Genomic DNA, 11,874 nt, shown 5'->3' on the forward strand with positions numbered 1-11,874 from the left:
CAATCCTAATCTAGTCTTATCTCCATAGTCCATGGAGGATAACCAAGTCTCTTGCTTGAGTGGATATGGATACAGAAAAAAAAACAAGAGGGATGTATCTTGATATTAAAAGCATCGATCGATTCGACAAAATACATATAATCTGTCCACATCTAATTATTCCTAGTTAACTCAGATACATAATTAAGAACCGGAACAACGGTTCTCAAACTGCTTGATAGTCTCACCTAGGTATCTCTCCAGACTATTGGTCCTTAATTAAATTTACCGTACTAGTTAGGTCACTCATGTTCCAGACATCTTTAACCAAACGTTAATATCTTTTTTCTAGAAAAAACTAAAAAAAAATCTTTTTTCTAGAAAAAATTAAAATCCATATATTTACTGTGGAGTCTTCAGTGCAATTTGATTTATGCTCCACCACTACTAGGCCGTTGCTAACAGCCCACCTTCAGGCCCACCAAGCCCACTGGTCCTCCTGCCTACAGCCTCTACAAACAACCTTGTTCACTCACAGGCTGCAGCCCAAAACTAAATCCGTTTCAGCCCAGCAGAGAGAGGCCCCTCATCCAACTCTGCTCCGCCTCCAGTCCAGTTCCCCCTGCGCCTCCGTGCTCCGTCCGGCGACCGCCCCCGGCCGGCGGCGTGCTGGAAGGGCGGAAGGCGCAGTCTCCACCGCCCAGCCAATGCTTCCAGTCCATACGAGGGTCGGTCAGGTGGCCGAGCGCCGGCGGCTGGCCTCTGATCCAGTTTCCCCCTCGCGCGGCCATCACCTGCGCCGGTCCACCACCGCGCGCACCAGTGGCCGCCGTCCCTGACCGTGACCTGGGCACCTGGCCATCCCCCGCCTCGTCGGAGCTTCCAGGTCGCGGCTTATCGTGGTAAATAAGCTCTCTTCCCTCGTAGTCGTAGAGGCCTTCTTGTTTTGAGCCCGCAGGGCAAAATGATGTGAAAATGCAGCAATTTATCAGTCTAGCTACTTTGCGATCTGTCAAATTCTCGTTCATTCCTATCCATGGTTCCTACCCATGTATTCAGTTGAGCACAATGTCAAATTTTGATTTTTTTTATATATCAAATGGGCCTGCAATTGTGTTTGTATATATCAAATTAGCCGAAGTGCCAAACCAAAGACCTACACGCTTTACTTGGTTACGTACATACTTACATAGATTGGTTGCTTGTTTTAATTATGCCAGCCACTTGGCCAAAACCCCAACGCTGGTCAGGTCAGCGTATTCCCTGCCAATTGTTCTTCGAGTTCCAATGCATTGCATAAAAAAAAAACTGGACCTGCGAGAGTATGACCACCCCCAGGCATTGCATTAAGAAGAAGACCTTCTCACGCAGGCCCAGAAAACCCTCGAACCCCTGCCCCACCCTTACACAGTGGCACCGTCGCCCTGTGAGAGCGGGCCGGTCCTTAGACCTGTGCCTTGTCATGGGACAGACGAGGGGATTTTTTTAACCCCAGCCTGAAATTCGCTCCCACGGGGAGTCGAACCCAGGACCAGAGGAGTGCCGCCGGGACGCTCTAACCAGTTGGACTAGAGGCCCTTTGGCCCAATGCATTGCATTGCATAATGACATTGACCCCAACGTTTGTCACTTCCTACCTAGTAAATATGAATATGAATAATCCAAGGGGACAACTCCAAAGGGAACACACTGAACATTCCCATAGTATTCGGTTCAATGCGGACCACTCAACCTGTGAGACTTTGTGTTTACCATGAATCATTCTAAGCGTCGCATTGTCCTGGTGTGTAAAGTTAAAGCTAGTTATCTTGTTCTTATCTGTCCATCCATGGTGTAAAATGCAGTTCTATAAATGTAGCAGCCCCTCAACTAGAGAAGTTACTCCAGCTAACACCGGAACACTAGTTACTACGTGCGTGAGTATACCGAGCGAGCCTCAGGATATCAGAGAATGGCGTGTATGCCTTCTGTGCAGGATCAGGTGCGGCTTGTCCCGGCTCTGTATCAGTGTGCAACACATGTAAGCGAGGGATCCATCGGAAAGACTAACGATAGTCTTAGTGAGATAAAAAGGCTCTCCTCCATAGTTGATGGCCCGCTGCAGCGTCTGTCCCAGATTATGGCTGACAGCCTAGCTCGCCGTCTTCTCTTGTCTTGTGAGGGCCTTACTGGTTCCCTCATTCATCCATCTGACTACTTTGAGCAGTCGAGCATTCAGTCTGCTCGCTATAACTTTGCTAGCCTCAGTCCCTACCTCAAAACTGGCTTTGCTACTATCAACCAGGCCATCCTTGAAGCAATGGAGGTTGAAAAGGTCATGTACTTTGGATATTCTTGCCAATGCAAATATCCTTGCTATACAGTCTTTTCTCTATCTTAGCTTGTATTGCTCTATTTTGTGCTAAAATTTAAGTAAAAACTTGTATGTGTCCTGCTTCAGTGTCAAAACTGTTTCTTGCTTGCTTTCTCATATAGCTGATCTAATATCAACACTTTATCAAAAGATATATCTTTTTCTCCAATACATCATAGTCAAAACCCACTTTGATGCAGTTTCCATAAACTCTTGAAACTTTGATATGCTAATATATGAAGAAATTGAAGTTTCAATATCTACAGAAAGACCACTACACTACAATTAATTTGGCCTGAGATTTCGTTTTAGTCCTTTTAGAGTACCAGATGCCATGCTATGTCCCAATGATTTATTAAAGATATTTGAATTACCATTATACTAGCATCTTTCTTGACTCTATCTATGTATCCAAACCATGGTGTATAGTTATATCACATGTTCAAATAACTTTATAGATTTTCTAAAAAGTTACATGTCACCGCCACCCACGATTCAAATTTTATTTGTGGCTAGCGAGTAGTACTTTATGATAAAGTAGTTTTTATCAAGACTACATACATACCTATGAGCTTCTGATGACAATTGTATTTCAGGTTGTCCACATTATCGACTTGTCCTGCTCAGCCTCCCACCCACGTCAGTGGCTCAAGCTCCTTCATGGCTTCCATGGGCGTCCAGGGGGGCCACCTGAAGTACGCCTTACAGTTGTCCATGATGACAATGACTTTCTGGCCAACATGAAGGCATTGCTATCTAAGGAAGCTGATATGCTCAAAATCCCATTCCAGTTTAATGATGTAAATGGCAGGCTTGAGACCTTGGACTTCAGTAACCTCCGTGATGTCCTAGGGATAAAATATGGTGAGGCGATTGCGATCAGCTGTTCTCTACAGATGCATCGCCTGCTCGTGGTTGATGACAATGTCAGCTGTACTGCTATTGATCAGCTCCAGAAAATGGCAAATGCTGCGCAGCTTAAGCAGATGGCTAGCTCAGTGTACAGCCCAGCCTCCATACTGAACTATCCACGAACACCGTCCCCTCTTTTGTTGGCAAGCTTCCTCAATGCCATCCATACGCTCAAACCAAACATCATGCTGGTGATGGAGCAAGATGCAAACCACAACGCCTTGTTGTTCTCCGACCGGTTTGTTGAGGCACTTAACTATTATGCAGCCCTCTTTGACAGCTTCAATGCAATGGCTGCTGCCAACTCGCAATGGGCCAATGAGCGGACGCAGGTAGAAAGGATGATCTTGGGGGAAGAGATCAAGAACATATTACTGTGTGAAGGAGTCAATCGGCACGAGCGGCATGAGAGGCTGAGCCAGTGGGAAATGTACATGGATGCATCAGGGTTTCACCATGTTCCGCTGAGCTTCGATGCCATTAGGGAGTGTGAACTGAAGCTCCTGAGCTTCGGGTTGAATGGATGTCAGTACCAGGTTGAAAGTGATAGCCTTTTGTTGGGATGGAGTTCCACACGTCTCTACTCTATATCGGCATGGAGGCCAAAGAAAGGCTCAACCTCTGGGAGCAGAGAGCATATGTTAGTTCAGCGTCAAATGGTATGGCCACACAGTTAGGCCTATCTGTTGATAGTGATTTCTTTCTCCATTTTGCTGGTGCTGTGGAGGATATGTCTAGCAGTTCTATGCTCTAGCTGATCGATCCTCTGTGACGATCTCTTTTCTTTCTTTTAGAATAGCGAGAACCATTTCGTGTGAAGCATAGTGATGTGTAGATGAAAATATTGTAACCGAGCTGACCAACTTTTTTGTTTTTTAGCCCTTTTTTTGAAAAATTTTCACAAATATGCCCCTGGAGGTATGATTTCAAAATCTTGACCCTTAGCTCGGCGCCATCGTTGGTGGCGCCGAGCTTACATGTCTCGGCGCCATAGATTCTGGCGCCTAGGTCTTGGGCTCGACGCAGACGTGGCGATGATTTGGCAAGCAGCGGGGCGCCGTAGATCCTGGTGCCGAGCTCGGCGCCGTAGATCTTGGCGGCGAGATCGGCGCCGTAGATATTGGCGGCGAGCTTGGCGCCAAGATCTACGGCGCCGAGCTCGGCGCCAGGATCTATAGCGCTGAGGTGGTGTTTTAACCCAGCCCCCATCCTTCCTGCTCGAGCCTTCTTCCTCTTCTTTCTCCTTCCTCTCGGGTTTTTTCTCTCCCCACTACGCTCTACCTCACGAATCGGCATATTAGACCTTGGAAACTTTGATTTGACCTGTAGATCTTTGAGAGCAAGGTATCCTCGCTCCCTCCTAGTTTTTTTACATCGATTCGGTATATATTAGTCGGATTTTTCAACTTAAGAATCCTCATTACTTAGGGCTTCATGTAATTTTAATATTTATATTATACAACTGTAGGATGCCAAGGCGTGGAAAAGATAGCAAACTAAGGTAACCTCATCGAACGTTGTTACGATATGGGTTCATTGTTGTGGATTAAATGGGAAACCCTAGGTGTAGAGTTTAATGATAATTGATTTCGGTTCTTAGAACGAAAATGGCTAAATTGTAGTTATGGTCGGATGACCGAAAATGCATTCGACCCATTGCTTCTGCCTGGTGGTGTTCCAATGCCCATGTGCTTTTGCGGCGATCTTTGCAAGGTAGCCAAGTCCGATGAAGATGACACGTATAGGCAGAGGTATTGGATGTGTTCCAATTTTGCGTTTGAGCCTACACTTCATCAGCGCCGCATTAACAAGATGGTGAGGAATTGATGTTTGTGTCATATGACATCTTGCATGATTTTTTTTTTGTTTTGTAACAATTGCATTTTTTGCAGACCCTCCATCGCTCTGTGATATTGAGCAGTGGATCGACATCGAGATCAAGCCTGAAGACAATGAATGGATGCAGAACTGTTGCGGTGGGAGGCAAAGGACAATGAGATGATGGAGAAGTGACGCGGAGAGGAGGCTGGAAAAAAGGAGCACAAGGAAGAGGAGGAAAGGAGACGTGTTGCTGCGTATAGGGGGGAGAGGGAGAAGAAGCTTGAGCGTGCACGCTGAGCGAAAGCAGTGATGGAGGAGAATCTCGATGCCCTGAGGAAGGGAAAGTGGCCTCGTTGCACTCAGTAGTATCCATGACTTGCTAGTTCTATGGTTTATTTATGAACGATGTTGTCTACTGTCGGCACGTACTTTTAGTATTATTGTGTTGTTTAATGTGGCATAGTATTAGACTTTTCATTATGTAGTTGTTTTCATTATTTATGGTCATAATATTCAGTATAATATTACGGACGTAGTGAAATGTGATCACATGCTACAAACAAAACCTAATGAAGTAGGACATTATATAATTCAACACACAAAACACATGAAATGGCATGTGAGAACATGTACCGAACTAGGGTACAGAGTTCCTTCGACTAAACATAACATGCCTTAGGTAATTAAACGAAACAACAAACACATGGATGTGCCATGTGAATAAGATAGGGTCGGCCTAGTAGTGTGGCCACATAGCAAATTGTGTTGCACCTTCTCCACAACAGCCTCCCATTGTTGGTGGTGGTGGTGGCGGGGGTGACGGCGGAGGCCCCTTGTTCTTGTGGTTAGGGCAGGTGCAATATAGATCAATGCAGAGTGCCTCCTATGAATCGGCACCATTGTTGTTGTCGTCCTGTTCGTCATCCTTGTAACCGCTGCTAACTTCCTTTTCTAGATCGAAGATATGGTCCTGCAGGTAGTAGATGTACTCCGCATGCGGATAAATAGGTCGAGGATCGACCCACCTAGTGAACCCACAATTTTCTTCGGCTAAGGAAGACTACAATAAGTATGTTATGTAAGTTGTATAGAAGAGGAACATATTGAAGAAACAAATAGTAATAGCAATTACCCATGCTCGCGGGCATTTGAAGAAACGACGACATCCATCTATTCCCTCGGTGAACATCTACACATAGGCAATCCTCACCATGCATGCATTTTAGCCACTCTTCTTTCCGTTCATCGTATCCTCTTAGTGGTGCCTCTTTGGTGAAATCACTTTTGCTCTCAACTGGGAACCTCTCATAAAGAGCTTCCTCAAAGAAATCGGGACCAAGAGAACCCTCCCACATAATGGTAGTTTCCTTCCCCTTTCCTCTCCCTCTAGACGACCCTCCAGACATTGGTACTGCAACAAAAGAAAATACTAGTTGGGAAGTATCGGTGTTTCGAGTAAACACCAATGAGTAAATTTGTATTATTGCGCGTTGGACCCAAATGGTGTGCTAAAAGACACAAGGTTTATACTGGTTTGGGCAGAATGTCCCTACGTCCAGTTTGTGGTTGCTGCTCATGTTATTAGCACTAAAAAGTTCGTAGTAGGGGTTACAAACGGGCGAGAGAGGGACAGGTCCCAAGTCTCTGATGGAAAGGTCGAATGGATGCTGAAAGCTTGGTTGCTACTTAGCTATGTGTGATGAGATGTGTGGTGTGTTGAATTGATCAGTCCCCGTAGTGGGGTGTCCTGCCTCTCCTTTTATAGACCAAGGGGAAGCAGGGATTATAGATGAGAGAAAGAAAGAAAAACCAGAGTCCTTCAAAGATGCTGGGTCTTCTTTTTCCTTTGAGCAAGCCCCGCTGACATGGTAGACGGTGCTAGGGATAGCTCCATGCTAGGTGCATGTTCGCTGATCCTGATAGGACAGTGCTCTGGCTTTGTCAGCAAGTGGTCACAGTCCCATCCTGCCCCGGCGGGCGGCGCGACGGACCAGGGTGCTGAACCGCGACCCTACGGGGAGCAAACAGCATAGTGACCCCACGTCTATTACTGTAGATGATGTGAGTTTCCTCCTAGACCGTAGTTGTTGTCGTATGCTTCCATCAGGATCCGTGCCCGAGGGCAAATAACGGCGCCCATAACACTGTAAGACAAATATCGGCGCCCACAACACTATTCAGGCTTCTGACATGCCTGGAAGGGCTTAAAGCGCACGTCTTGTCATATCTTGATGGTACTTTTCTACAGGCGTGCAGGGTATGGTTCTCGGTATTACAGTTGACTTGAGTCCCCCATCTTATCTGCACGTGTAGTTATGAAGGAGCAGCGCGCAGTCGTCAGACGAGGTGGAGTCCGCCCTTAGACGTCGGGCGAGGCGGAGTCTGCTCGCCCCCTGGGAGTTAGGCAAGGCGGAGCCTGCCCCCGAGGGTCGGGCGAGGCTGGAGTCTGCCCTCAGATGTCGAGCGAGGTGGAGTCCGCCCACCCTCGGGAGTCGGGCGAGGTGGAGTCTGCCCTCAGACGTAGGGCGAGGCGGAGTCTACCTTCAGACATTGGGTGAGGCAGAGCTAGCCCCCGGGGGTCAGGCGAGGCGAAGTCTGCCCTCAGACATCGGGCGAGGTGGAGTCTGCCCGCCCCTGAGGGTCGGGTGAGGCAGTGTCTGCCCTCAGACATCGGGCGAGGCGGAGCCTAGCCCCTGGGGGTTAGGCGAGGCGGAGTCTGCCCTCAAACGTAGGGCAAGGCAGAGCTAGCCCCCGAGGGTCCGGCGAGGCGGAGTCTGCCCTCATACGTCAAGTGAGGCAGAGCCAGCCCCCAGGGGTTGGGTGAGGCAGAGTCTGCCCTTAGACATCGGGTGAGGCAGAGCCAGCCCCCGGGGGTCGGGCGAGGCGAAGTCTGCCCTCAGACATCAGGCAAAGAGGAACTAGCCCTCGGGGGTCAGGCGAGGCAGAGTCCGCCCTCAGACGTTGGGCGAGGCGGAGCCAACCTTTGGAGGTTGGATGAGACAGAGTTAACCCTCGGTCATTGGGCAAGAGGTGTAGTCGCGTTCTTGTCTATTCAAAAGCATCAACGTTTGATGGTTATTAGCTCCTCCTCTTTGGATACCCAAGTATTTGGTCGCTGATAGGAAGTAAGTAGCAATGCATCCAACATTGGGTATATATAGGTAGAGGCAGCTTTAGTTGCCGTTTCAATGTGTTATAACTGGTCACAAGAAGCCTAATTAGTTTCACTGAAGAGCCTATTTCAATAAACACTAAAAAGCCTAGATTCGTTTCCTGAAAAGTCTATTCGTCATTGACATGATAAATCATTGAAAAGCCTAGATGCTATAGGTGTGCTATGTAGGTGAAGTGATAAATCACTGCTGTCATCGTACTCCTCGTCCTTGTAACTAAAAAGTCTATTTTCATTGTCTGAAAAGCCTAGATTCGTTCACTGTTACTGAAAAGCCTAGATGCTATAGGTGTACTATGTAAGTGAAGTGATAAATCGCTGCTGTCATCGTACTCCTTGTCCTTGTAACTGAAAAGTCTATTTTCATTGTCTAAAAAGCCTAGATTCGTTCACTATTACTGAAAAGCCTAGATTCATCTGCAAAGCATCTATACGATACGATTGGACTATACACGTTCTAATTAATTTACATTTAATCTGTGTACTACATTTGTGCCTTTTTAGCAGTGTAGTATAATTAATGATTCACGGAAAAAATTCGTAAGAGTTTCCCTTGTTTCGGGAGCATCCACAGTTACAAACAGAGACATCATTATATAATCTAAACATTTAATCGTCCAAAGAACACAATACAATCACATCGAACATCACAATCAACATAACATGTCGTGCATAGTCCAAATAGTCCACAATATCCGTACAATCCCAAATAGTTATAGGAAAGTAACTACAAAATACATAATAGTACATACTAACATCTACCATAAACCCTCACTGCCTCCTAGTCTTACCCTTACCCTTGTGACCAAGAGCGCTGGTATCTGGAGTGTAAGGGTCAGGTAGACAACGTCGCCTAGTACCTGAAGGCTATGTAGGCTGAGTCGAGGGAGCGTCCTAGAGCTAAGACGGGCCAAGCTTCTCGTGCCTCTGGTCCACGTCGTTGTCGTCCTCGTCCCCTATAGGTGCTTGGCTAGAGGAACCTAAGCCTCCTCTACCTGCAGAAGGAATATACACGTCTTGCGTCATGGCTGTCCTGCAACCACAACGAGTAGCCACACGGCGTAGCCGACATGACAGCCTCTGTTGTACAAAATTATGTTAACTGAAAGAATCTAACGTATTAATAATATGTTTGAAAGAATATTTTGAATCTTACGTCTAGGAAGCTACGCGTGTCGTCGTCCCTGACTCTCGGACGAAAGCGCTCAATGTCTTCAACGAAGCATTTGAGGGTATTGCCCTGCAACAAAGTTCTCAATAATAATACTTCTCAACATATAGCAATAGGTTTTGTTTTCTTTTGTAGAAGAAAAAATCACTAAACAACTAATAGGACTAAACCCATTCGAATTTGTGCCGTCACCTACAGGTCATCACAATATCCATTTGGTCATGCATCAAACTCCATCTAGTCCTCTTCTGAAGGCATGATTATGTTGCATGATTGAATTAATTATAAGGATGCTACGGCTCGAAGGTGCCACTAACTAAAATAGATACCTCTAACACATAATGTATTGGTATGCAGCTTAACGTAGAAAAATAAGGCAATTGACTTACCACTCTGTCCAAGATTGGTCCTGCCTCCACCTACCTTCCTGCACGAGTAGATTGGTCGTACCCCGTGTCTTCATCATCGGAGGACTCGATATCGGCATAGTCATCTTCTGTCCATTGTAGCCACAGCCTGCAACGTGTCGCACGTTGGCACCAAGCTTGGTAGCGCCTGAACTCACGGTTTGTGTGTGGCTCGTTGTTCTCGTCCTCGTTATCATGCAACAGCTCCCATTGTTCAATGTAGTACTGGCAGTGCTTCTCCCAGTCAAAAATCTTTCTGTTCTTCTGACGATCCAACTTGCACGTATGTCAACATAACTTCAATCCATGTACATGTCACCATATTAATAGAAATGGACCATCACGAGATAATTGAAATAGCAAAACACTTACTTGTTTATGTCAATGCCAGTCGAGAATGGAGCCGTTGGCCAAAGCTGTCTCACTCCAAATTGGCATGCAACTCTATCTGGTAGGTGGAACTCGACAACATAGAAACATATTAGAGGGCACCTCATCCTATAGAAGTCATCGTCGCACCCACACATGTTGCTCAACTAAAAAGGAAGTGCCCCCTCTCCATCGTATGGCTCCCACGACACCTGCAACATGTCCAAACAAGATGTTAAATGCTATACTAAACCATTTCAAACCAGCATGGGAAATAAATTTTACTTACACTAGACGCTGTGAGCGTGTCTAGCTCGTTCGTGAACTCAATGTACGCCCACTATAACCTCGCGTGCGGAACCCTAACCTAGTCCTAAAGGTACGCCCACGTCGGCTACCGACATGGAGGCTGACCTGGGAACCACTCATGATGAGCCAGAACCTCAGGACGGCGAACTGGTAGACGAGCCCACATCCACAACTAGAGCAGGTACACGCATCCACCAAGTGACGCTGTGGACGAAGTCCGACAACACGCCTCGCAAAGCTACCGGTAAAGAAAACCCAACACTGCAGAGCCCCAGCTGTACTAATCTGCCTGGTCCAAGTCACTGAGGCAGTGGACCCACATCCATGATGTAGTGTCACCCGTGGCATCAGGGAAGAGAACATAGGCAAACAGGTGTAGGATCCATGTCCTGCAGTAGTACCCAACTGTCTCCTCATCTGCCTCCTCGGGGCACTATGCGAACTCATGCCGGAGCCAGGAGATTAGAACTCCAGAAGTGTGAGCCCCTTTCTCACCAACCTCATGCCCAAGGAAGGCCTCTACTCGTGCTCTCCAACCTTCATACCTGCACTGCCTAGTCACTGCGTTGCCGTGAATCCTCAGGCCTAGCATCTTCTGACAGTTCTGGAGCATGATTGTCATCTCTCCAAAAGGCAAGTGAAAGCTGTGAGTCTCCGACCACCACCTACATTTTAGACAAAGCAAGATTACATGTCAAAAAGGCAAGCGCATGAACAAATGGCCATGAATGGAGGCAATGATTGAAGATAATACCTATCAACCAACGCAGTTATGGCCGCTGAGTTGAACTTAGGCAACCCACGACGAACCAGGCTAGCTCTTTGTAGGAAAGGAGTGTATCTGTTGTCATACTGCATGTCCAAGAACCCATTGTGGGTTCTAGGACGAAGGAGTGGAAGGTCCTGCATGGAATAAAACATAGTCTCCCGTTACTTCACAAACACATGTACACTCACAAAAATTTGAACAAAACATATAGATTATTACCTGCCCCTCCGCTATGAGACATCATTGGTGGGTCGCCTCGTACGTCGGGTCGAGCAGGTGGAATTGTGTCATCCTACAAAAAAAGTCAATGAAATAGAAATTCAATATACAATGAAACATAAACTTAAAAATGTACAAGTAATTGACACAATTACAAGCATAAATTGAGGCATGTATAATTAATTGAATGAATACGACAAATATAAATTAATGAAAACAACCAATAGTCGCACCTCACTAATCTGCCAATGGCAAGTGCGTGAATTGTGGCCTAGTCTACCACACTTGCCGCACTCGTACTGCTCGGGGTCAGTAAGAAATGGGGTTCCTCTCCCACGCCTCGTTCTTCTGGGTATCTGATCTATAACCATCCTGTGCCTCGTCCTCTTCCTT

At 46.6% G+C, this 11,874-nt stretch overlaps 1 protein-coding gene across 2 annotated transcripts; it reads left to right on the forward strand.

The window, feature by feature from the left end:
* The first annotated feature begins 755 nt into the window (after positions 1-755).
* On the forward strand, positions 756-4,124 carry LOC136509473 (scarecrow-like protein 3). Of its 2 annotated transcripts, none has more exons than XR_010772360.1 (2): positions 756-881; positions 2,929-3,068. XR_010772360.1 is itself a non-coding variant. In XM_066504260.1 (2 exons), exons 1-2 carry the CDS (start codon positions 1,931-1,933, stop codon positions 3,919-3,921), a joined length of 1,356 nt encoding a protein of 451 aa, XP_066360357.1. In that variant the 3' UTR covers positions 3,922-4,124. The 2 variants fall into 2 exon arrangements, 1 of the variants encoding a protein (XP_066360357.1); XM_066504260.1 differs by lacking the exon at positions 756-881 and adding an exon at positions 1,931-2,293 and having other exon boundaries at positions 2,929-4,124.
* Positions 4,125-11,874: the final 7,750 nt, after the last annotated feature.

The sequence above is a fragment of the Miscanthus floridulus genome, chromosome 15, assembly GCF_019320115.1.
Source record: "Miscanthus floridulus cultivar M001 chromosome 15, ASM1932011v1, whole genome shotgun sequence".
Lineage (NCBI taxonomy): Eukaryota > Viridiplantae > Streptophyta > Magnoliopsida > Poales > Poaceae > Miscanthus > Miscanthus floridulus.

Bases quoted from the DNA above. Each gene is read 5' to 3' on its own strand.
- LOC136509473 (XM_066504260.1), top strand. From the start codon at position 1,931: ATGGCGTGTATGCCTTCTGTGCAGGATCAGGTGCGGCTTGTCCCGGCT. The intron at 2,294-2,928 runs GTCATGTACTTT...ATTGTATTTCAG, and splicing joins AAGCAATGGAGGTTGAAAAG to GTTGTCCACATTATCGACTT.